The sequence below is a fragment of the Rosa rugosa genome, chromosome 3 (genome assembly GCF_958449725.1).
Source record: "Rosa rugosa chromosome 3, drRosRugo1.1, whole genome shotgun sequence".
Taxonomy (NCBI): Eukaryota; Viridiplantae; Streptophyta; class Magnoliopsida; order Rosales; family Rosaceae; genus Rosa; species Rosa rugosa.
In genome coordinates, this window is record NC_084822.1 from 41,836,707 (window position 1) to 41,861,566 (window position 24,860).

At 40.5% G+C, this 24,860-nt stretch overlaps 1 protein-coding gene across 3 annotated transcripts; it reads right to left on the minus strand.

Moving 5' to 3' along the window:
* Positions 1 to 3,145: 3,145 nt before the first annotated feature.
* On the minus strand, positions 3,146 to 5,862 carry LOC133740881 (glutathione gamma-glutamylcysteinyltransferase 3-like). 3 transcript variants are annotated; one of them, XM_062168821.1, is made up of 7 exons: positions 5,698 to 5,837; positions 5,371 to 5,609; positions 5,033 to 5,196; positions 4,830 to 4,881; positions 4,189 to 4,416; positions 3,511 to 4,067; positions 3,146 to 3,341 (listed from the first exon to the last, which is right to left on the minus strand). In XM_062168821.1, exons 2-7 carry the CDS (start codon positions 5,581 to 5,583, stop codon positions 3,305 to 3,307), a joined length of 1,251 nt encoding a protein of 416 aa, XP_062024805.1. In that variant the 5' UTR covers positions 5,584 to 5,609; positions 5,698 to 5,837; the 3' UTR covers positions 3,146 to 3,304. The 3 variants fall into 3 exon arrangements, with proteins under 3 accessions (XP_062024805.1, XP_062024807.1, XP_062024808.1); XM_062168823.1 differs by lacking the exon at positions 5,371 to 5,609 and having other exon boundaries at positions 5,698 to 5,862; XM_062168824.1 differs by lacking the exon at positions 5,698 to 5,837 and having other exon boundaries at positions 5,385 to 5,557.
* Between the last annotated feature and the right edge of the window lie 18,998 nt (positions 5,863 to 24,860).

Consider the following 24,860-nt stretch of genomic DNA (forward strand, 5'->3'; position numbering starts at 1 on the left):
TTGGGTCCGGGATTGGAAATATATATGGTTAGAAGTGGACTCGGCTCTTGTCCTTTCATTCCTTCATTCTCTGCACTTGGTACCTTGGCAGCTACAAATTGAGTGGCATAATTGTTTGCATCGTATCTCTCAGATGCATTTCCGTTCTTCACACATCTATCGTGAGGGCAACCAAGCTGCAGATGTTTTTGCTAACATGGGTCTCTCTTCTACTGGTTTAACATGGTGGGACATACCCCCAGATCTTATTCGTTCTCATTGTCGGAAGGACTCCTTGGGGTTGCCTAATTTTCGTGTTCGTTAGTTACGTTTTCTTCTTGTATTTATCATTTGTTTTCTCTTCCGATTGTTTTCTTTGGAGGAGTTTTGGTTTTATGTCCCCTCCTCCCTTTTGTACTTTTCTTTTCTTTTCTTCAAAATAAAATTCAATAGGGGGTGAGCCGTCTTGGCTATTCCTCTGTTTATTAAAAAAAAAAAAATTGTTGCGTTCAACTATCTTTCAACTTAAATCTAATAGTGAAAAATAATGAGGTGGAAGGAGAATTTTTGTTGTAGTTAGATACCTACAATTAATGACAATACACAAATACGAGTTTAAGTCTGAATCATAGTTAACCCAACCTTGACCCATTCCATACATATATATGCCATCCACCCTTAAACCCTTCGGGAATCCACAACCAGTCTCAAAAATCATGAAGAAGCCAGAAGTTCGCGACTCTGATGATGAGGAATATGACTTCTCAGAACCTTGCCACCCTGGTGAAGAATATAACTCCTCAGAAGGGAACTCGATCGAAACTGAAACGGCTGCGTCCAAAGTGACGATCTTGGTGAAGTTTTCGTCAAGCAAAGAGGAGAGGAACTTGTTCAAACTAAAGAGTTCAGATACCATCTCCCGCCTCAAGACCATGATCAAAACGGAGCATGGCGTCCCAAGAAAGCGCCAAATCCTAGTTTACAGAGGCAGAGTGCTCGAAAATCACGAAACCCTAGCAGCATGTAAGGTGGAAAGGTGGTCCATTATCCATGCTATTTTCTGTCCAAAAGAAATTAGCAATCCCGATGTGGGTGGGGTAGACATGGCTGTGAAAGTAGTGTCTGATGCCTTGAGGATGGAAGTGAAACCCTGGTATACCGGCCAAGAAATAAAGGCAATCATGGAGAGCATGGCAGGGATTTCCTTGGGCGATCATGTCCTCAGCCATTGGGGGAAGCTCATAGAGGATTCGAGTCGCGTATTAAGCACTGAAGGCAGCAGCAACATGATCAATAATGAGGACCAGCCCCTGATTTATTTACTGTCAAAGTTCCAGATTACTGCACGAGGCTGTGGTTGGGAAGAGGTGATTATGGTGAGTGAATCACATACTGTCCTAGATGTAAAGAAGACGGTTGAAGATTTTGCTGAGGTGAAACCTGAAAACCTGATGCTTTGTCATGGCAATGGTGGCGATGATAAGATGGTTTGTCTCGATGATGATGAGAAAACTCTTCTGTTTTATGATGTAAAAGAGAAAGCTACGATTTGGGTACTTGGCAGATCTTGGAAATTGACCATCAAGATGCCACAGGTGGGAGATAAATTCGTGCTTAGCTACGATAAGGTCGGTACCATAAAGGACATTAAGGATTATATATGTAAGAAGATGGGGATTCCATGTAGCAGTCAGAAGCTTTTTCGTAAAGGGCGGTTGCTTGATGATGAAGCAGCATCCCTAGAAACATTCAACAACCAGCTGGAAGCTGAGAATAGTGTTATTTATGTGACTTTCGGGGCTGGGGATGATGACCAAGACGACGAAATAGAAGATATAAGCTTAATATTTGAGAGAGACAACAATGAAAAGGGTTTGATTGAATACAAGGTGGTTTATAAGAGCGAATCAGATGAGAACAGTGAATCAGGTGAAAGCAGCGATTCTGATAGTGAATCATCAGATTTAGTCTCTTCTTTCGAAATCAAGTTGAGATCATCTTGCACGATTTTCGATGTCAAGGCAGCAATCGAGAGCCTAAACAGCATTCGAATTTGTACCCAAAAGCTATACTGGGATGATCAAATTCTGGAAGATTGGGAAACAGTGGACGACGACATTACAAAGTGGTCCAGTGTCCCTGCTCCATTAACAATACACTTTGAGACACCCAGTTCTAGTTCTAGTGTGGGGGCCAATAAAGAGATTGTTTCTGCAGTTGACCGTGCAGACGAAACCCTTGAAGATGTTTTGGTTCCACAAAAGGTGCTGGAAAGAATCCATGGGCAGCCAGGTTTCTTCCTCGATGGTATTTTACTCGAGGCATGCACATTGCTTCCTCAGATTGAAGCTGGTTCTGTTTTATGCTTAAACAGTGTGGTGCAGATAAATGTTACTGGGCCGAATGGTGCAACCACCAAGGTGCATGTGAACCCTTCTTACAAATTCAAGGATGTAAAAGAGAAGATTGAACTAGATTGTGGAATCCCATTTGGTTTACAGAGACTTACTCATGATGGTGATGAACTTAATGATGATATGACTATAGGGCATTGTGAGGCATCGTTGGGCAGTCTGTGGAAATTAAGGTGGAACTTTTGTGGTACTTTCTGGTCATTCTTCTACCCATGGTACAAGGATTGTTGCAGGACTGGCTAGCTTGTCATATTCACTATTGAATGTGGTGCTCATTTTATGTTACAGTTTAATCTATCTTACGTTTATCTCTTCGGGTTGATTAGGGTTTTCAAGGTTTGGATTTTAGTTTATTAATTTAGTTATGTCAGGTTCCTGCTAGATTTCTGGTTTTCTTCTGTTTTCGGATTCTGTTCTTCCATTCTATCCATTCTGTCTAATTTTTCTTCTTTAGCTGCCTATTCTATCCTGAATCTTTCTACATTACTTCTCAGGTTGTGCAGCATCACAAGTAGTACTAGAACATCAGGAAAATAAATGGATTCTTTCAGTTAGTGATTTTCCTTTTCTAGTTTAGAATAGCTTGGTTTTCACTTTGCAGTCTCTCAAGTTGGTGTATGCTCTGGATATCACTAGTGAAAATTTTTATACTCAATGCTATTCTTTCCTACTGAATGCCACTGATTTAGTAAAAATGTTACAATTACACCATGACTCTTTTACCATTTACTTAAACAGACTACAAAGCAAAATTCCTAATTAATCTTGTTGTACAGTTGCATGATAAATTGAATAATTTCACCAAATCTTTCAAAACTGTCATTGTTTGGTATGCTTAGTTAATAAATGCTTCAAGAACAAAAGCAGAAGTAAATGTATAGTTACGAGTGACAAGCTACTCCACTAATCTGTCATGAGAAAGTGAATTTGCCGTCGCAAGAACAGAACCTGCAATGGGGACATAGCACATAAGTCATTGAATAAGAATCTGTCCTCCATAGCGTGCATGTGTGTGTCTCAAATTTAGTATTTAAAAAATTTACAGGCTTCTCCATAACTAACAGTGTTTGTTGCAGTAGTGTGATCGGGTGGGCAGAATCAAGTCTTAGGTTCTAACCTGATTAAACAATGGAGTGATAGAGAAAGAGAGAGAGAATTCACCTCCCCTTGAAGCAAAGTGGGAAGGCAATCAGTTGATACAAGACCATTAATCTCTGCCAGTAGCTTCTCTTCTTTAATGCCTGACCATGTGAGTGGAGGCAACGCCAATAGAAGTACTGTGAGAACATCACCTGTAGATGGATGCATGCCTATGCAGCTACCTTGATAGAAAGAACACAAGCTAGTTGGATCCGTTTGACATGAGGGAACCAGCACATCAACTCCTTGTTCAGTGCCATCAGTTGTTACAATACCTGACACCACCGTTGCAGGATTATCACCTGTGGACTTCAAGAGTTTAACATCAGTTGGTGTACAGCACGTTCCATTTGATGAACCAACTTTCCCACGCAAAATTTCTGCTCCTTGGCAGCAGACCTTTGCACCAATCTCAGGCAATATATCTTTACCAACTGGTGGTGTGGTTTCTTTACAAAGTGAGCTTTCAGAAGCCAACCATCGAGTTACATGTTTGTAGAGTTCTGTCTCTCTTACTTGTTTCATTACCTCTTCCTGAAATCCCAAATTATAGAAATTCAAAAACACAAATCTCCATCCAACTTTTTTTTTTTCATTTCAAGTAAATGCAGGAATGCATGCATGAAAACAGGAACATGAAAAAACCACACGGAACCTTAATGGCTAGCCTTCCTTTCTCCTCTTTGCTTAAGATCAAATGCCCATCCTCTTGTCTCCGAACTTCAGCAACCCAGTTGACAAACTCTCTCAAGTTGGCAGGTGGTGATTTGAATAAAACAGAGATTACTTCCTGAACATCTTTTATTCCTTCCAACTTCATAAGTAGAGGAACATCTTCTATTAAGTACTTTGCAACACTGTTCCAACCTTCATGTCTGCAACTCTGTGGGATGATTCAAAGTTACACTTCAGATTGTTAGACTGTTACCATAGACTACCGCTGAGGAATTGAGCATTAATACAGATTATGTAGGGGAAACAAAGCCTACTGACTTTTCCAAATGTACGTGGATATACTTCTTGTATGCATATAGAATCAAAATAATCTGGGTTTTAATGGTTAACATTCCAGAGTCAGTTTAAAGACCTAATTTTCAACTCTTTTGGTCCATGTTCAATCACAAGAATAAAAAATAAAAATAAAAGAAAAACAAAAAATTTCAGAATGCAACTTAAAATGGAGGATTTAGTAAACAAAATTAGTTAGTTAAATGATTCAAGAGTAATGCTGAAATTTTTCAGGAAGTAGCACAGGAATGAAGTTACTTAAAACACACCAGCCAATAAGAGCCATACCACAGTGTATAGGATAGATGGTGCTCTATTAAGCCTTGAAATAATCATGTACCTGAAAGAGCCAAACTTCAGAATAAAGGGTTTGCAACTGAAGCATTTACCATCCAAAATAAAAAGTCTATGAGTAGAATTTATAAAAAAGAGTAGGCTAGAGCCAATGACTCATTAACTCCATTAACAACTAGAATCAAAGAAGGGCATACCCGCGACGATGTCCAGTTGCTTCATCAACAGTATCCATCGCCTCCCAAAGAAGTGAAAGAGGAACCCAATGGGGAGGATATTTAAATCTCGCAACATCCAAAATGAGAACCATATCTCTTGCAGCATGGTAGCCCCCAATTGGTGAAAAATGACCAGTTCCAGTCTGTAACGACAGTAACATGAATCTCCATCCTCTTTAAAATACCAATGGATAATCAAAGCCTACTGCTACTACATTCACATAATGAAAATTTGGTACAATAAAAGTAGACCATGAACCCGAACAATGCCAATAAGTCACTAATTCAGATAAATGTTATTGAATTTCTTCAAGAACCTGCTTAAAGACACCTCTGTGGTATGAAGTGATGACATGACAATCCTCCGAAGAAGTACACAAAATCACACGTTTCCGAAAATCATCAATCGAGCTCTCATGTGTCCGAAAGGCTTCAACTTCAGCTCCATTGCAATGCGCCAAGCACGCAACTTTCCCAAATGTAATGCCTTCAGCTTTGATCTTTGCCAAAGGCTCACAGCAATCAAGCATCGAGTCATCAAACCATCTCCATGGCCCTATTATTAAATTTAACAAACCCCAAATTCCAAATTGAAATTAAGTAATCATTTCCAATTGAAACTAGCTTCCCAAAATTGAAATTACCTTTCTATTTTCTTCCGGGATCAATAGCAAGGGCATTGAGAACCACGGCAAGAGTGGCCAACCCACAATAGGCCGGCTCCGATTGCGTTTGGTAGTAAGAGATGAGCTTGAAAAAGTGGAAAAACCCTTTCATGGTTCCATTTCCCAAAGCTTCAGCAAACAGTTTCTGCAAAAATCCAGATCCCCAAAACCCACAGAATCAGAAACCCAAATGCACACAAAATATAATAACTTCAACAGAGATTGAGAAAAAGGGTATTTCCGGAATTGCATCTTGCCTTCGGGCGAAGCAAACTCAATCGCAGGAGGAGAGGGAAGCTCTCTCCGGTAAAGACCAGCCACCGCCATTTTTTGTTTTGGGGGGGTCAATGAGAGTGAGACCTCTTTGGTTTTGCTTTGAAATTTCCAATAAACAAAAAGAATCAAAATCGTTTCTTTTTTCGGATTCAAATTTGCTCACTAATATTCCTTAGGTGGTAGTGATACCATCACTCAATAAAGAAGCTGTCATGTGTGATAATTAATAGTAATAATTCAATCTTTATCCTCTTATTCTTCTAAAAAAAAAAAAAAAGAACCTTTGTCCTCTTAATTTCCAAACGTTTTCTTCCTTTTTCATAACCATCTAGCTTCCTCTGTGAGGAAAGATATATAGCAAAGTCACGAAGTGAAAGAAATAAAGAAACAGAAGCCATGAACAACAATGGCAGCCTTTCATTTGCCTCAAACCCAGATTCGCATGCTCACAAGCACAAAAAGCAAAACCCATGTTCCTCACTTTCATAAGCAAAATCCATCTTCCATTGCAAAAATCTCAAATATATAGAAACCTGCTCCTGCTACATCATCAATTTTCAAAGACTATAGATCTCCAAGTCAACTCAGATGGTGGATTCAAATTCATCTTCCGATTCAATATTGAAACCCCAAATCCACCACAATTTGAATCTGAAATACAAAATCAAAAAATGCCCACTGATCCTATCAAGCATTTCAACCAAATAAACCCAGTTCTCTGAGTCCTGCTACTACCTACATCGAGCCCCAAAATTCAAAACTCAAATTAAAAATCTGGGGATGATCCAAATCGGAATGAACCGGTCAGCGACGCAGATGGAAGACCAAGAGAGTGGAATGGATCTGGAACCGGAAGATGTTTCCGAAGAGACGGGCGTTCGATTTCTTGTTCTGCATTCTCTCCACCATTTCTGAACTTCCAATTTGGGCCAAAGATCTACTTTCATATGGTAGACTACTAATAGTGTATCAGAATGGTGGGTCCTGGATTAAGTCTAAAACTGATCTACGTTTTGACTGAAATCTGGATTTCAATATTGGACATCGACGTAGGAAAAGATTAGGAGGGTTTTGGGAGGGTCCGAAGTGGGGGGGGAGGGGGGGGGGGGGCTGGCACTTAGGCGGGAAAATGCTGGATTATTATTAAATATTTTTTTCTCTTTTTTGATAATTAGATTAACCATGGTATGATTTATCACACATGGCAACCTCTTTTTGAGTGGTGGTATCACCACTTAAGGGATAGTGGTGAGCAAATTTGAATCTGTTTTAGGGAATCAGAAATTGAGAGGAAATTGCTATGTATTCTCATTGATAATAGGGGCCTCTTTATATAGAAGATTAAAATGCATAGAATCTCAATCATACAAGGAAAATAATTTTACATTGAATAGGAATCTAGATCCTTCTAATGTAACCCTATTACCACTAGGTTAAGTAACCTAAAGTTTGGGCCAAACACAAATTAGGGTTTTACTTGAACACTCCCCATTGTGTTGCCCAAACGTGGTGCTTCTCTCGTTGCCTCATTAAAAACCTTGCCGAGTAACAAAAACCTAGTGGGATAAAAATAACATCGGTCGAAGGGGAAAAAGAGCACAACACACCCTTCACGTTTCGAGACCATACATGTAAACATCTCCCCCTGATGTCTGCATCCCCCCCTGATGACAACGGTCATGGGAGTTCAGATAACTTCCGCAAACGATGCAACCAACATGTTTCTCGAAAGTGGAATTTAGGCAATGACTTAGTGAGCAAGTCTTGCTTCATTTGTGGTAGACTTCAAACCACAACTTTTCGAACATGCGTAATTATGGATCCAATCCATATACATTCACGAACCACTTCGTGAAGAGCAATGATCTCTGCATTGTTCGAAGATATAGCGACTAGGGTCTATTTTTGTAGACCTCCAATATATCACTGTCTTTACCCATGGTGAACAATTAACCAGCAGTTTGGGAATCACCTTTGTATGGGTCAGAGAGATACCCAATATCAGCAAAACCTTCCAAAACACATGTCGTTTTGGGATGGGGATAATGGACGCAGGCCAGTGTTGCCGACTTTCCTGGTGTGTGATGGGTTTGAATCAATCGTCTCTCTGTAGGGATAGAATAACCCCATATCAATCGTACATCTCAAGTACTGAAGGATATCTTTTACACCAATCTAATGGCGTCGCGTTGGCGCAGAGTTATATCTTAGCTAACAAGTTCATGGTAAATGAGATGTCCGGTCTTATGCATTGAGCTAGGTACAATAATGCGCCTATTGTACTTGACTAGGGCATTTCTGCCCCTAGCGCATCTTCGTCATCATCCTTCGAACGAAGATGATCCTTTTCAGGATCAAGACTACGGACGATCATGGGGGTGCTTGAAGGTTTGACCTTGTCAAAATGCCTAAGCATCTATCAACACGATGCTCAAGTTCCAAACCGAGACATAATCGTGTTCTCCCATAATCCTTCATCTCAAAATCGGATTTCAAGTGTTCAGCGGTTTCCCTTAACTCTTTAAGGGTTTCTAATGAAGATCATGTCCAACATGAACCGCGATAGAATCCGAAACTTGTTATGGAAACGCGTGGGCATATCCCTTCACAATCAAGTAGTCACTTTAGTGAGCGTTTCAACCTCTTTGTAAACGCGCTCCGTGGTCTAGAGCTACTTGACTTGGGTAAATGAAGTTCACTATGAACCTTCATGTATATTCCGTATCTAGATCCCTATAGAGATTCGTAGTGACCACATTTGTAAGCTACATGTTCAGTTATTCGGAAACTACCAAACTGACAGGGTAGTGGAGTGCAATGACATCCATTACGAGAGAATATGTCTCATCGTAGTCGATTCCAGGGCGTTTTATGAGAAGCCTTGCGCCATAAGGCGAGATTACCATCTTTTTTCTCACTACGCTTTCTAACGAAGACCCATTAGTCAATAGGTTTTATGTCAGGAGGTGTTGGCATCACTGGCTCAAAAACCTTCTTATTCGTTAGAGAATCTAACTTAACCTGGATCGCATCTTTCTATTTAGGCCAGATTTCTCTACGTTGGCATTCATTCATCAACGGAGCGTGGTTCGATATCATCTGACTCAACAAACTCATGCGCAACGAAATGTGCAACTACATCATCAATTATGATGGAGTTTCTATCCCACGTCTCATGTACACTAGTGTAAGTTTCATAGAGCTCTATATTCTCAGGAATAGGTTCTGACGTTGAGGCGTCCCCCAACGATAACCATAACCCGGAAGATACTCATGAGACGGATTTTGAGTGTCGATGATCAAAGGATTGGAGTGTGCCAAAGTATCCTTCGAACCCATGGGCCTCCCACGCATCCTAGCTGGGGCCATGACCTGTAACGCCAAAGTGCCACTCTCTATGGCGTTGGCGCCATGCCTACCTCTGTGTAGGGTGGCGCTACGTCCTCTCGTAGGGACGTCCATCCTTGCAGGCATGTTTGCAGCATATTTGTGTGATCTCGTCACTTTAGTAGGGATCGAGATGAGACATAGTGGGGACAGGCCACGACAATTCCTGTCGTTCCTGCTGAACATCTGTGTTCTTATTCCCCCTAACGACGGGAAGACTGTCTCATCAAAGTGACATCCGCAAATCTAGCGGTAAGGAGATCGTCATGCAAGGGCATTAAGTGGCTGACGATTGTTGGAGTCTCAAATCCAACTGAGTTGCTCATTCGTCTGTAAGGACCCATTATAGAGCGCTGTGGCGGCGCAATTGGCACACTCAAATATGCATAAGTACGATATTTGTACCCAGTCACTAGCTGTAACGCAAAGGTAGATTGAATGGCAGTGGGTCGTAGACGAATTAGCATAGCTGCATGCGATATTGCATCACCCCAAGCGGATATAAGGAGGTTGGTGCGCATTACCAATGTCCGGACTACCATCGTAGTCGTTTCCGCGAGACCATTTGGGTGTGCTCATGGGAATATGATGTCCAACATCAGTCCCAATGCAATAACCATCGAAGGTCTTCGATGTAAACTTACTAGCATAGTCAAATCCAATTTACTGAATAGAATGATTCGGGGAGTGAGCCCGTTGTCATATGTTATGTGCTAGGAGTGTATCATAAGCAGCATTACAAGTGGACAATGGCACAACACGTGACCAGCATGTTTGTGTGTCAACCAACATCATGAGATATTTAAACGTCCGCAAGTTGGTTGAATCAGTCCAGAGAATCCCCACGGATTCTATGTAAGAACAAAATGAGTATTTTCATATCCTTTGCATAGGACGGTCTCAGTCCTAATTTCCCTAAGGAACGGGCTTTGTAAAACGAGCGAGAGGCTTTAGAAGTAACCAATGAGGATTTTGGTTGGGCCTAAGCGTCTGAAACGCTAATTGAAGCAAAGTTGGTGATTGTAGCATCACCTGGGGCGCCATCACCATGATGGACGCCATCCATGGCGTCATGGATAGGGACTACGCCAGCCCTAGGCTGGTGGTGGACGGAGGCGGTGTCCTAGGCAGCAGCGTCGGTCACACTTAGTCCAGGAATCAACTTTTGATTCATGCTTCATTTCGCTCGAGAGAAAAGATGTCCATGTGAAGTCTTTAGTAGACGGATCATCATATCATGACCAGGATGACCTATCCTGTCGTGACAAAGCCAATATGTGTCTAAATCCAAGAGATCTTCTCTCATAATTTTATTAGATTTAATAGCTCGAATAGTGACATAGAGTCCACTAGAGAGACACATAAACTTCTCTAAGATGCGCCTTTGTTCGTAATCATTAGAGGTATTGCAAAGGAACTCATTTCCGTTCTCTACATGCATTTTCGCATGGAATCCGTTGGCTATCCATAGGTGCGATTTGCCCTAGGAGCGTAGAGAGTTTCTGTGACAGTAATCAAGGTGCCATTTGGCAAGTGGAACTTGGGCTATTCCATGTCCTTGAATTAATTTTGATGACCCAGCCATCGTAGTCACAAAAGTAATATGCTCAGAATCAAAATGGAGTCATAATGAAAAGAACTCGAAATTTTATTCATAAACCAACGGAGTACATCATTGTCTCTTAACCATTAGGAGAATCTAATCCAAATGCTAGCGAATGCAAAACAAAGGTAGTCGTTTGACTTCTTTCGGTAACTCCAAAATAAATATGACCAGGTGAGTAGAGAGATGTCGGTGGAGCAAAGCTCGCTTAAGTACCACTTATCTCAAAACCTTCCTAGACATCACACTCATTTTGGATGAGCCTATGTGAAGAAAAACTAAACCAATGACATTTACTACAAAGTATATGGCAATTGCCTATTACATCTCTTGGAAAATAAAGACTTAAACAGAATTGGCGATCTATTGATCCCAGCCACATTTGTAGTCTTCAACCCTTCACTCTAGATCATCTTCTTGATCTTCTTGTTCCACATCGTGAGCTTCTCTTGCTTCACAATATGCTTTGTAGGCGGTGACAATTTCTTCACGAGCTCTACAAATGTGTGCCCAATGATCAGACACTCCACATCGAGAACATACATCTCTTTGCTCAGACTCCTCCATTGATTGAGGCGCTTTGAAAGCGTCATTTAGATGACTCTTAGTGTTGGTGGCGCCACCAACATGGCCAGAGGCGTTGCCTCCCTCTCTCTTTCCACGTTGACCTCTTCGGTTCCGTGTTCGCCTATTTTGGCGATTACCTTCCCAAGTAGAGCGATTATATGGACCAGAACGTCCAGAAGTATCCCTAAGATTAGGGTTTCGCTCTTGGCGCCCTCTCTTAGGGCCGCGACTATAATTGGATTCCGGAATATGCTCTATTTCCACGGATCTCGAATTATAGTTCTTCACAAGGATGTTGTCATGCTTTTCAGCGACATTCATAGCTCTAATGAGCTCATGAAACCTTGTGATCCATCCTGCAGTAACATCAATTCGATAGTTCTTAGCAACCATCAATGCAGAGACGGGGAAGGTAGAGAGAGTCTTCTCAATCAACATCGCATGTGTGATCTCTTTACCACAGAATTCCATTAAGGATTTAATGCGAAGTGCTTCCGAGTTGTAGTCAAGAACTGACTTGAAATCACAGAAGCGGAGGCTATGCCTTCTCACTTCTAGGTCAGGAAGCAAGGAGTCACGGACGTTGCCAAATCTTTCTTCGAGTGAGACCCACAGCCTTCTGGGGTCTTCTTCATTCATACACTCGTACTGGAGCGAATCATCCATATGACGAGTCATTAGGATGATGGCTTTCGCCTTATTTGCCTCTAAGGCTGCTCTATTTGCTTCCAAAGCTTGAGCTTGCTCAACAGTTAGCACGTCCTGGCTAGGCTCGAGAATCGTATCCAGGATTCCATCGGCCTTGAGATGCTGGCGGACATCACGAACCCACCTGTGATATTCAGAGCCAGTTGTTCCCAATGGAGCAAAGTCCAATTTGTTCGTTACTCATCCTGAAAGAGAACAAGAAATTAGGGTTAGTTTCCGAGCAAAAAAAGGCTACCACGAAAACAAATAAAATTTCTGAGCGTAGTCGTTTCCAAGAAATTAGGAATTTCCAAGCGTAGTCGCTTCCAAGAAATTCGATTCCAAGAGGGGTTGGATTAGATCGAAACAATGATGTTTGCGGTCGATCGTTTTATCTCAACAAACTCTAAGTTTGGAGGACTCTACAAGCTCCACGCTTGGAGTGAGCACGAACCCCCACAGTTCGGCTTAATTTGGTCTCCCCTATGATAAAGAAAGGGGGTTAGAAGAAGGGATGTTGCAAGTCCCCGAAAAAGAAGAGAAATTGAATTTAAAAACTCTAAAAAAACGGGAACGTTTAGTAAAAAATACCTCGAAATAGGTGTTCGATCGGAAAATTTGGCCTGAAAAAGTGGTCGGAAAATGTCGCCGGAAGTGGCCGGAAAGTGGTTGACCGGCGTTGACTAGAAGGTTGACGGTCGTTGACCGGAAGGTTGACCGTCGTTGACCAAAGGGTTGACCGGAAGCTGATGTGTCACTGATGCTGACGTGTCAGGATGAGGTGGCGCTGTCGCTGATGTGGCTATGCTGACTTGGAAGATGATGTGGCGGTGGGTCAAGTGTGTCAGTGGGCCAGGTCAGGTCAGTGGGCTTCTGGGCTTTTCTTCTTTGGGCTGGGCTCCTTCTTCTTTCTTTCTGGGCCAAGCTTCTTCTCCCCTTTTTTTTTTCTTCTTCTTTTCTTTCTATTCTGTCGGGTTTTCTGAAGGCCGGTTCAGCAACTTTTAGACCGGTTTTTTGAGTTCTGCTTCCGGTTCCTGAATTCTGAGGTCGAGGTGCTACTGTGGGAAAAATTTGGTAGCAATCGGAGGTTCAAAAGGTGGTGAACCGGTGCAGGGATCCCTTTTTTTTTTCTTCTTGGAGGGCTGGTTCGATACTTTCTGTGACCGGTTCGGTGGTTTTTCGGCCGGTTCTGGTGGTTCCGCCGCCGGTTCTGGAATCCTGGGATTGAGGGCTTCAATATATGTGGTGGTGGTGAGTAGGGTTTGAAGGCTACGAATTTAGAGTTTCAGGGTTAGGGCTTCGTGCTGATAACGTGTTTTAGGGAATCAGAAATTGAGAGGAAATTGCTGTGTATTCTCATTGATAATGGGGGCCTCTTTATATAGAAGATTACAATGCATAGAATCTCAATCATATAAGGAAAGTAATCTTACATTGAATAGGAATCTAGATCCTTCTAATGTAACCCTATTACCACTAGGTTAAGTAACCTAGAGTTTGGGCCAAACACAAATTATGGTTTTACTTGAACAGAATCCTCTTTTTCTATTGCTTTTCTTATTTTTTGTTTTTTTTTTCCTTTTATTTGTGGCGGGTATGTTCACCGGTCACTAGGGCCCTAAACCTTTTTGAATTCAAATATCAAGGGGTCGACCGCCGCATTATCGCGGCGGAGCAAATTTGGTTTCTATGTGAACAAACGGCATGTCGTTGGGGGGTTGGTTGTAACGACAGTAAGTGGGAACTATTTGGTGGTCAACCCAATGGTTTGAGGCTTCGAGCTAGCATAACATTACCCCAAGGTCCTTCGTCAACACTCAGTGAAGACTCAAAGGTTGCTTCTGTGTGCTGTAGACTGGTAATGAGCAACACTAAGAACAAGCAAAGAAGGATTCTTGAAGATGATGACATTTTGAAGTAGTAGGGGAGTTGTGACCTGTGAGGTTTTTGTTTCCTATGCCCTTTTGGCTTTTGTGTCATGGTTCTTTGACTGATATAGTTAGTCGTAAATAGGATTAAATGTTTACATCACATAGCAGTAATTATCGTGCAATGAATATGACTATTTTGAGGAATTTGGTATACAAATGAAGGGACATCCTGGTTTATAAGGAAGTATCATAACGGCTAGTTTTGTACTTTGACTTGTGTTTAGAAAAACAAAACTTTGAAATTGGCATAAGTTGCATGTTCTTTCTTATCAGTTAATTGATTTTGAGTGGCATACTCTAATTTGGTATGACATCCAAAGGTTATACTTGCTCTACATCAAACATATGTCGTTCACATCTTCTGCTCAAATAAGTGTTTTTACATTATTAAGCTTGTAATTAATCAACCATTCCTTGACTCCTGGATTCTGGAGGTCATGTACCTTCATTGAAAGCCGACAGCTATCGACCAGTAGCTCTGGATGTATGGAGCCAATATGTCCATGTAATTTGCACTTTATTCATCTTCATCAATAGCAGAGCAGCAAGTGAACAATCGATCCCAATTTGCAGTGTAGAGTTTTGCTACCGTTCATTGCTCTTTGATGACAGCAATTCCTGAAATGAAGAAAAAGCTGCCTAATATGCATGGATTGTCAAAGAACATATATATATATATAGGCCGGACGTCCGCACTTTGCTAAAGTGCAGACGGTGACGCAACAGCGGCGTTCCAGGCGGCGGCTTGGGGCTTGGCGGACGGAGGCCGGAGGCATCCCGGACGGTTCTGGGCAGCTTTCGAGGTCGGAGGAGGTCGGAGTTGCAGGTTTCTGGGCAGCGCTGCAACCACGTCGCCGGAGACTCCACCGATTGCAGACCGGTCCGTCCGACCCCTGGCGTCCATCCGGCAAGCCCCGCCTCTCCGTTGCCCCCCCAAGCCGAGCTGTGCATACTGAAAGTTCTCTCACATGGTATTCTGTACATAATGAAATTCTCATGCTAAGCTAGCTTCCTTCTTAAGATGCATAAGCTTGAGTTACTGCAGTATTCATTTATGCAAAAACTACTACAACAGTGGCAGGAATAATATTAAAACAATGGTGCCATGGAGAAAACAATCATTGTTAAAAGAACTGTCCAATGGTTCGTTACTAGTATTTTGTTATCGGTCGATCATATTCCAAGTAGATGACTCAAATTGAATTAGCAATTTCGAGTCTTAGTTTTCTCTGCAATCTTCATAAAAATGATTTTGATAGTTTGTATCCCCAAATTAAAAGCTCTATTTAGAATATACAAACAGATATGATGACAGAATTTACCAAGGGAACTTCTATATTTATAAGGTGCTTAGGTAAGGTCTTCAACATAAAGTAATTTCTAAGAAGAGCAAAACATTTGCTCATGTTTGGGCACCAATTAATTGAGGTATCTCAAGCCGTGACAGCTCTTCGCATCTGATTCTTACTTGCCATTCCAATTTGTAGCTGCTGCAGCTTCACTGGATAATCTTTTCTTACCTTCCTACAATTCATTTTTCGAGATTCGTTAGGCAGATTGAACAACAATGGGCATCCGACTTGCTTGAATGAAAACATTGGAAACATTATAGTCATCTCAATATTGGATTCACAGCAGACCATAATCTCATCAGGACCAATGATATGAAGAGATTACTAGAGTTGTATCATTATAAACTAAACCACATACTCAAAATCTACATGCCATTACCTTGTGCAGTCCAGGATGAATATTTGAAATGTTGAAGGATGTTGTATTCTAGTGTGTCTCTTCAAACTAGGGATTAGTTCTAGAGTTATAATAGGAGAAGGTTCTAGATTTCCTTATTGTATTCAGATTCTATTACCTTGTATGTACTCTGTAAATCCCTATATAAAGGGCTCCTATTATCAATAATAGAACACACAATTTCTCTCATCCTTCTCTCAAATCATATTTTCCTACAACACGTTATCAGCACGAGCCCTAACCCTGAAACAAATAACTAAAACCCTAAAACAAGTCGAAACCATCAAACCCTAATTGCCTCTGCCTCCCAACTAGTAGCCCTCGACCCAAGGAGTCCGGAACCGGCAGCAACACAACCAAAACCGGCTGGAAACTTACCTAACCGGCCGCCAGAAGCCCCAAACCATCCGCTGTGATCTCTCCACTGGTTCACCACCTTCCGGACACCCAATTGGCACCAAATTTTGTCAACAGCACCGTCTCTGTGTTAGGATTCAGGAACCGGAAGCAATACTCCAAGAATCGGTCCAGAAGCCCCTGAACCGGCCATCACACCAACTGATCCTCCTGCAGAAAAACCGGCAGAAATGACTTTTTGCCCAGTTTTTCTTGTTTCGGCCAATACCAACTGCCGCAAGCTCCTAGCCATACCGTGCGCTGCCCCTGCAGTCCCTGCACACCCGTGTGCCGCCTGATGCCCCTGCAGCACTGCCGCATGCCCGTTGCATCCTCCTCCTCTCACCTTTCCTCTCGTTCCTGTGCATATTAGTCTGCTTGCATGCTCTGAAACGTCTAGTTCGGGATCTCTGATCAAAATTCTTTCTTCATCAAAGTTGTTCACCTCTGTCTCTTTTATCTGACCTCCAAATTTCAGCCCTATTGGAGTTTTTTTTGAGACCTATACACCAATCCAAGTGGGAGCTGTTCAGAAGCGAATCTGCTCCGAATTGCAACAAGTAAGTCTTTATGATTAAAGTTCCTTCTTTCTTGTCCTTTAAATTTCATTATTTTCTGCAGGATTTGCAATATACGAACGTGAGTTCGATTATTTAAATAAGCGGAATAGTGGAGATTCACACTATATACGAACAAAGAGTGTTCGTGATCGTAGGACTAAGAGCGTCCTCAAGCATCGATCTTTGACCATATTAAACATCATTGTTTTGGTCTAATCCAAATAAACTTGGAGATCGATTTCTTGGTAGCATAGCTCGGAAATCTTATTAATATTAATTTTTGTGGAAGCATTGACTCCGAAAGTAATTCGTTCTTGTTTCACTTTTCAGGATGTCGAACTCGAACGGACTCAATTTTGTTCCATTGGATTATGCAGGCAAAAGATACCTATTGTGGGCTCAGGACGTTGAGCTCCATCTTATTTCCCGTGATCTATTGCACACAATCCAAGAGCTTTGTTCTGAAGGAACTGCTCCAGACCCTCAAACTGAGATTGACAATTCCAGGGCACTTGCCCTAATGATGCATCATATGGATAGAGACCTCCAGTTTGAGTTCATGAATGAGGATAGCGCTATAAAGCTACGGTAAGCGCTTCAGGAACGTTATGGTAACGTTCGTGACTCCATCCTTCCGAATTTAGAAGCAGAATGGAATGATTTTTGCTTCTCTGACTTTGATACAGTCATGCAATTTTATTCGGAAGCTCGCCGCATCAAAGCAATGATGCGCATCTGTGGCAAGACGATCACAGAAGACCAATTGATTGAGAAAACCCTCAATACCTTCCCTGTCTATGCTATGAGGTCCTCTAATTTATTCCGGACTCATGTAAACGCAAGATGGATCACAAGTTTTCAACAGCTTATTGAAGCTATGGCCACTGCTGAAAGACATGGCAACGAGCTTGTGAGAAGAGAAATTGATAGGCTTCGAGATGGCCACCAAAAGCATCGTTCCATGGCTAGAGAAAGTCGCCATAGACGTCATGATCCATATGATCGAAATGCTCATAAAGGTAATCGCCAAAGGCAACGATCACGCGACCGTAGGAGCCGTGACTTTGAGGGACGAAGGGTTGGAAACCATGAAGCCAACGTTGGCCATGGTCATAATTTTCCAACGCCTCAGGTCCTAGGGACAATGCACATTGCCCTAATGCGCCTCAATCAAGGGAGAATCCTCTTCATGGTGTCTATTTCTGATGTGGAACGTCTGATCAATAGACCTGAGTTTGCAATGTACCTAAGAAGGTAGCCACCTCATGGTGATCAAGACATTGAGTCAAAGAAGACTTCAAATCTGGCGATGAAGATAAAATGCCACAGATTTTTATAGTATTTTATTTTCCAAGAATTATGTAAATTTTGGATTAGATTTTTGGTTACGAAACTTTGATGTAATCATTGGCTATTAATAAAGTGTCGATTCTTTTATTTCATGTCTTGGACATACTTTAATTCGAACTTTATTATTTCAAAGATATAAGAGCCAATGATTTTCATGTGGAAACACATTGTGAGAATGGACAAGAGTTCCTTTGCATCACCTCTAATTACTACGGACATAAACGAGTATTAGAGAAACTTATGTGTCGCTCTAGTGGGTTGTATGCAACCACTATTCGCATCACTGAACCCAACCATGTCATGAGAGATGGCTTATGGGATTCTGACACATATAGGCTTTGGCACGACCGTTGGAGACACCCAGGTCATGATATGATGATCCGTATACTAAAGACTTCACACGGACATCCATTTTTCAAAACAAAAAGAAGTAAAAACCTAAATTCAGTCCAAGGAAGGGCACATGCGCCACACGGAGCCGTCCCTATGCACAACTGGCCATCAATGGCCGGCGCCGCCTATCCCCTGCTGCCCAAAGATGGCTTTGACGCCACCAATACCTCCTTGGCCTATTTTTCTACTTCTAAAGTCCATTATGACTTCGTGGCTCAACCAAATTCTTCCTTGGTTGCTTCTAAGGCCTATCGTTCGTTTTTCAAAGCCTGCTCTTTAGCAAAATTAGGATCGAGACCATCCTATGCAAAAGACCCAAAGGAAATATTTCCATTCTTACAAAGAATCCAAGGGGATTCAGTGGACCAATTCAACCAACGTACGGACTGTTTAGATGTTGGTTGATGTGCGGACACGCTGGTCACGTGCTATCGCCCACTCGTAATGCTGCTTATGATAAACTCCTGGCCCAGATCATATGGCTACGGGCTCACTACCCGAATCATCTCATTCAGTCAATTCGACTTGATAATGCTAGAGAGTTTACATCGAAACAATTTTCGATGACTATTGCTTATCATTGGGGATTGATATTAGGCATCATATTCTCATGAACACACCCCCATGGTCTCACGGAAAAGCCACCATTAAACGACTATGATGGTAGCCCGGACATTGGTAATGCGCACCAATATTTCCGCTTGGGGTTATGCAATATCGCATGCAGCTATGCTAATTCGTCTACGACTCATAGCCACTCAACTTTTATTTGCGTTACAGCTAGTGACTGGGTGCGAGTCTAAATATCTCGTACTTATGCATGTTTAAGTGTGCGGTTTATGTGCCAATTGCGCCACCACAGCGCATCAAAATGGGTCATTGCAATGAATGCATATATATATATATATATATATATATATATATATATATTTATGTTGGATATAAATCTCCAACTATCCGTCCGCTATGTAGAACCCTTGACATGCGATCTCTTTACCACTAGATTTGCGGACTGTCACTTTGATGAGACAGTCTTCCCATTGTTAGGGGGAGATTTGAACGTCAACGTTTAATAGAAACAACAGGAATTGTCGTGGTCTATCCCCACTTTGTCTCATCTCGATCCCCTAAAAGTGACGAGATCACATATACTTGCTGCAAACATGTCTGTAAGGATAGATGTCCCCTCAAGAGGACATGGCGCTACCCAGAAGAGATAGGCAAGGCACCACCACCATGGATGATGGTATAGTGACGCCACAATGTGGTATAATGGCGTCATAGGCTATGGGTTCCGCTAGAGAGCGTATACTACAAAAAAGAATTGAATTGGCTTCACCAGTTTGCATCGGCGAGAATTTGCCGTCGCCATTGCTTATGATTTAACTTCGGCAAAACTTCGCCGTCGCAAGAATATAAGAATTATGCTACACAGTTGATGTGCCGTCGCAATAAGGGTGGCAAAACCTGCTACTGCAACCAATTGCCGTCGCATAAGGGCATGAGACGGGAGACAGTCGCAAAGTTTTATCTTTCTTCTACGAAACTCTGACCAACAAAAATGTAAAAAACTTCACTCCCTCTCACTTCCTCTATCTTTTTCCGTCTTCTCTCTCCTTTGATTGCCATAACCCTTCCATCATCCATATCACCATGACCTTGGAATCCACCGTCAGTGTCTTTACTGTTCACTCCATTGCCACGCACCATCGCCGGGACGACCTCTGCCACACCTTCATTTACCGGTTTCCTGTATATGAAATTCCACATCCATCATTTCGACCGGAACCTCGTGAAGAAAGATCTCATACTCAATTCAATGGGCATTTGACCAGCCTCTCAGCTACCCGCGAATCTACCTCGCTAATCTATGGTCTCTATCTAATCTAGGGTTTCTAATCCATGTTCCAGATTTAGTTTCTTTTTTTCTTTCTGTTTAGGTTCTTTTTGATTCAGGGTTGTATGATAATGGTTTGAGTTTAGCTCTTTATATTCCAAATTTGATTTAAAGGCTTTATGAATCCTGTTTCTTATTCTTAAATAGAGGTATGATTCATTGATTTTGACTTGGCATGTCTAATTGAAGCCAAGGGCTTGGGTGGCGTTTATGAAAAAGATGTGAGAAAGGCTCTTAACAGCAGATCTCAGAAGCTGAGGTGAAAAGGGTCATTGGCATTCTCATGGGTGAGTTAATAAGCAAGATTCAATCTTTTTCATTGACCTATTGTCTAATTAGTGTTGCAAGTTTAGAACTTTGAGATTATATTGGAATGTTTCTGTTCGATTTATTGGGACGCCTATCTCACTATCCTTGAAGCACAACTCAAAAACTATGTTGTAATTCTGAGAAGTTTGATTTCAAAAATATTGATTTGGATCTTTTATTGTGTATGTAAAATGATACTGAAGTTCTTACCATATCTTATAAGTACCTACAGGTTAACTTACCTATCTGTACAATTTTGATCATGCTAGCTTCCTTCTGTCAGAAATTTATTTTGAACTAGGTGGTCTACCATTCTTATTTATGAAACTTGAGACTTTGAGGATTAAGAATCCCTACTGCAGGTTGAACAGAAGATATATCCCAGATATAGCATGCATGTTCAAGAGCTCTCCCTTGTTTTAGCGACTCTTTCAAAGGAAAACGAAATTATGTACGTTTTGCCTTATATATGTTCCTGTGGATAGCTATGTACCATCTGTATAAGAAATTGTTTGCTAATGTGTTGTCTCCTTGTTTGATTTCTCTTAAATAGACTAGTTAATTCGTTTCTATATATTTGGGAACCAAATTTCCTTTATGAAAAGTATTATCCTCCAGGTGCTTGTGAGCTAATTAGAGCTGGATGACATAAAGGAAAAAGCACTTGATCAGCAGCAATTTGAGTTCTGTATTATGCATTAACAATTGCTACGGTCATCATTGAATTGGTAATTCATTCTTCCAATCTTCCTAGGAAATCTATAGGAATTATAGAGACATATAATTGTATGAATGATACTTCGTCATTTTGTTATCATGCCTTATTATATATTCTCTCCTACTCATTCCTGCTGAACTGTTGTGTCTTTGTGACGTAGATTTGGTTTTATTCCACTGAATTTAGTAGTTATGTTATTTTCTATTATACTATAGTTCATTTTTTTAATGAGGAATCCATAAGATTAAATGTAAGGATATACCCCTTCTGCATGCTAATATTATATTTCAAATTCTGTTCTCCTATTGTAATCCTTTTTATCTTTTTGATGCGTAGCTATTGTAATCCTTTGTCTAACAGTTATCTATTAATACTCTATGTGTGTAGGCGTATGTGAAGAGCTCCTTGTTTCCCCACTCTCCATCTACTTGTCTCAAGTATGAATCATAACTTCAGTTTTTCCTTTTACTGTTCCTGTGTCTTTTTGGTGAACTAATTGCTTCAATAGTTGTCATATATTGATATTTGTTTTGGGTATCAAAAGAATTGTTAGCTTATATGATATCTGCTTGTTTCATTAAATTAGCATGATGTAGCTTGAATTGGCTTATATGTATCTGGTCTCACAATCTTTAATCTGGTCTGGAAAGTACTAAAAGAACTCGTTCCAAAAACTCTGACATTGAAGATAACTCCTCCACCTCATACCCCGATTTGCAACTCAATATGGAGCTCAAAACCTCTGCCAAATGTGCAGTTTTTACCTTATGGTTATCTGACGAGTTGTGCAGCTGAGTGAAACTGATTTCAACGTGACATTACATGTAATATTAGTTAACTTGAGTTCTAGTTATACATTGCACATAATCAACCCTATGCCCCTGCAATAATAAGAAGTGAGACCTATTATAAGGTAGAAAGTTGGTGTAAGTATCTTCCGATGCTTCTTTCTTGATATTGACTAGTAGCTCAAAACACCAACTAAGTGTATTGATTTTATTACCAGGAACATGTAGTGACAACTGATGGGCAGGTGTATTATAAGATATACAAGGCTTATATATATGAACGTGAGTGAAGTAAAACCATTACTAAGCTACCTTGGTATGTAGATTACTTGGTTAATTGAAGAGCAATGCTCACTTCAGTACTTTCCTTACAATTTCAAACATTTTTTCTTATGATGAAGCTGCAAGGTCACTACTTGGGGATGCAGGCAATGCATTCGTAATTACTTGCTGTTTTTGATATTTGTTTTTTTTATTTTTTGGAACTTGGTTTTTGATTCTGGTATTCAAGCTATTGCATCCATGAAGTGTCCAAGGTTTCATAAGTTTGTTTTACAAGTCTTAATTTACAATTATATTCTTTTATTTTTGTCTGTCGGCTATTTGAAAATGTGGATGTTGCTTCTATTCACTAAATCTGTGTTGTTTCTTCTCATGTATGAAAAATGATGCTTAGTTATTTCCTTAGGTGAATTGGTCCAAGCTACTGCCAAGGTAAATAAAAAATGGAAAGGACTGCTAAAGTATTACCTATTATACATCGATGAAGAGGTCTGGATTTCAGTCATTTTAACTAATACTTGCATGCACTTACTTAACCGATATAATTCTTTTTTGCATCATTGAACTTGGTTAACTGTAAAATGTCCCTCCTTTCTCAGCTTTTTTTAGAGGCACAGCTTTGCTTGGACATGCTTCATTTCTTTAATTTACTTAACCTTTGAGAGAACTTGTAGTTTAAGAGAAACATCAAGTGACAATTTAACCGAAGTCGATTCATTTTGCAAGCTTTTAGGACTGTCTCTATGTGCAGTTATATATCAGTGTTTTCATCTAACTTGTACCCGAAGTGTTTCAAATGTTACTTTCCATCTCTAGTCTTTTCAATAAGTATTTATCCACATATGAATTAATGTTATGTTCAGTGTTAAGAGTTTCTTGGTCTGGAATTATGATAGTCTTAAAGTTAGTATAATGCTGGAAACCTGGACCCAACTTTTTTCATGGTTGCTAATGTAATGCTTATTGCTGTTAATACTTTGTGATGATTTAATTTTTGTTACTTTACAGTTAGAAGTAATAATGAAATTTGAAGATATGTGTTTGGAGTCCGCTAAAAGAGAAGATATTACTTAGCCTTCTAAATACTTAGCTAATGTAATGCTTATTGCTGTTAATACTTTGTGATGATTTAATTTTTGTTACTTTACAGTTAGAAGTAATAATGAAATCTGAAGATATGTGTTTGGAGTCCGCTAAATGTTAGCATTAGTTTGCTATATGGCTTCATAACTATGCCACCAAGAGTGTTATGTGTGTGATCAAATCCAAAAGCTATCATTGGAATTTCTTTCTGTGAATTGTGTAATTGGACTATCTAGTCAAAAGAGTTGAATGAAACCTATATAAAACTATTATTGATAGAAATAATATCTACGATTCCAAAGCTATGAACACTGATTGATTCACTGTCTATATTGAACAATAGAGATTCATGATAATCCTGAATCACAAGGACATTACTACAACTTCAAAGTGTTACCTTAATTTTGCTTCGTGCCTTGATTTCAATGATCATTGGCCATCATAAACCACTAGGTTATTTATTAGGGCTTCTGTAATTAGTTATATATTTGTGGCATAAAGGATTGGTTTGTCTGCTCAATTCTGTTTCATTTTATGATCCAATAGTTACTCTTAAGACTTGTGGTCAGATTCTTTAAAAAGTTTCTTATAACTCTTTACTTTGTCCAGTGTATTTCATAATAGTGTAGCTCTGCTATTTACTTAATTATTCTTTCTAGATATTATGTTTGGTGTAAAGTGAGCTTAAAGAGAGTAATTTGGCTTTGCTTGGCTGACTTTGTTTTGGTTCTTCAAGAATGTGCAGGAATATTTTATGGTCTATGAAGGACGTATGAGTTGAAGGGAGCTTGGGGATCACATACAAACCATGGTTACCGCTGATAGGTGTTAAAGCTTTCTTCTGTTTGTCTTATATTAACTTTAACATGAAAGAACATTCAATCATCTAGCTTGAATTCTGATTATTGCCTAGTGGTACAATGTTCTATAGCTTGACATGATTTACATAAAATTGCAGGCTATTCACACAAGTCAGTTCATTTCTAGCTCTGGCAGTAATTGTTGCTGCGGAAGTTGTCAAAACAATGGTTGTCAAGGGATATGTTCTGGGACAAGATGCATTAATCAAGGGAATTTGTCAAAACAATGAGTCCTATCAAGTATCGGCAGCTGCAACATCCAAGGTTTATGAGTTAGCAATTGAATATGGCTCATCAAGGCAAAGA

Excerpts from the sequence above, each read along its gene's own strand:
- LOC133740881 (XM_062168821.1), bottom strand. The coding sequence starts at position 5,583 with ATGCTTGATTGCTGTGAGCCTTTGGCAAAGATCAAAGCTGAAGGCATT. Across the intron at positions 4,882-5,032 it reads GCAACTGGACATCGTCGCGG|GTACATGATTATTTCAAGGC; the intron begins GTATGCCCTTCT and ends TGGCTCTTTCAG. Across the intron at positions 4,417-4,829 it reads CATCTATCCTATACACTGTG|AGTTGCAGACATGAAGGTTG; the intron begins GTATGGCTCTTA and ends ATCATCCCACAG.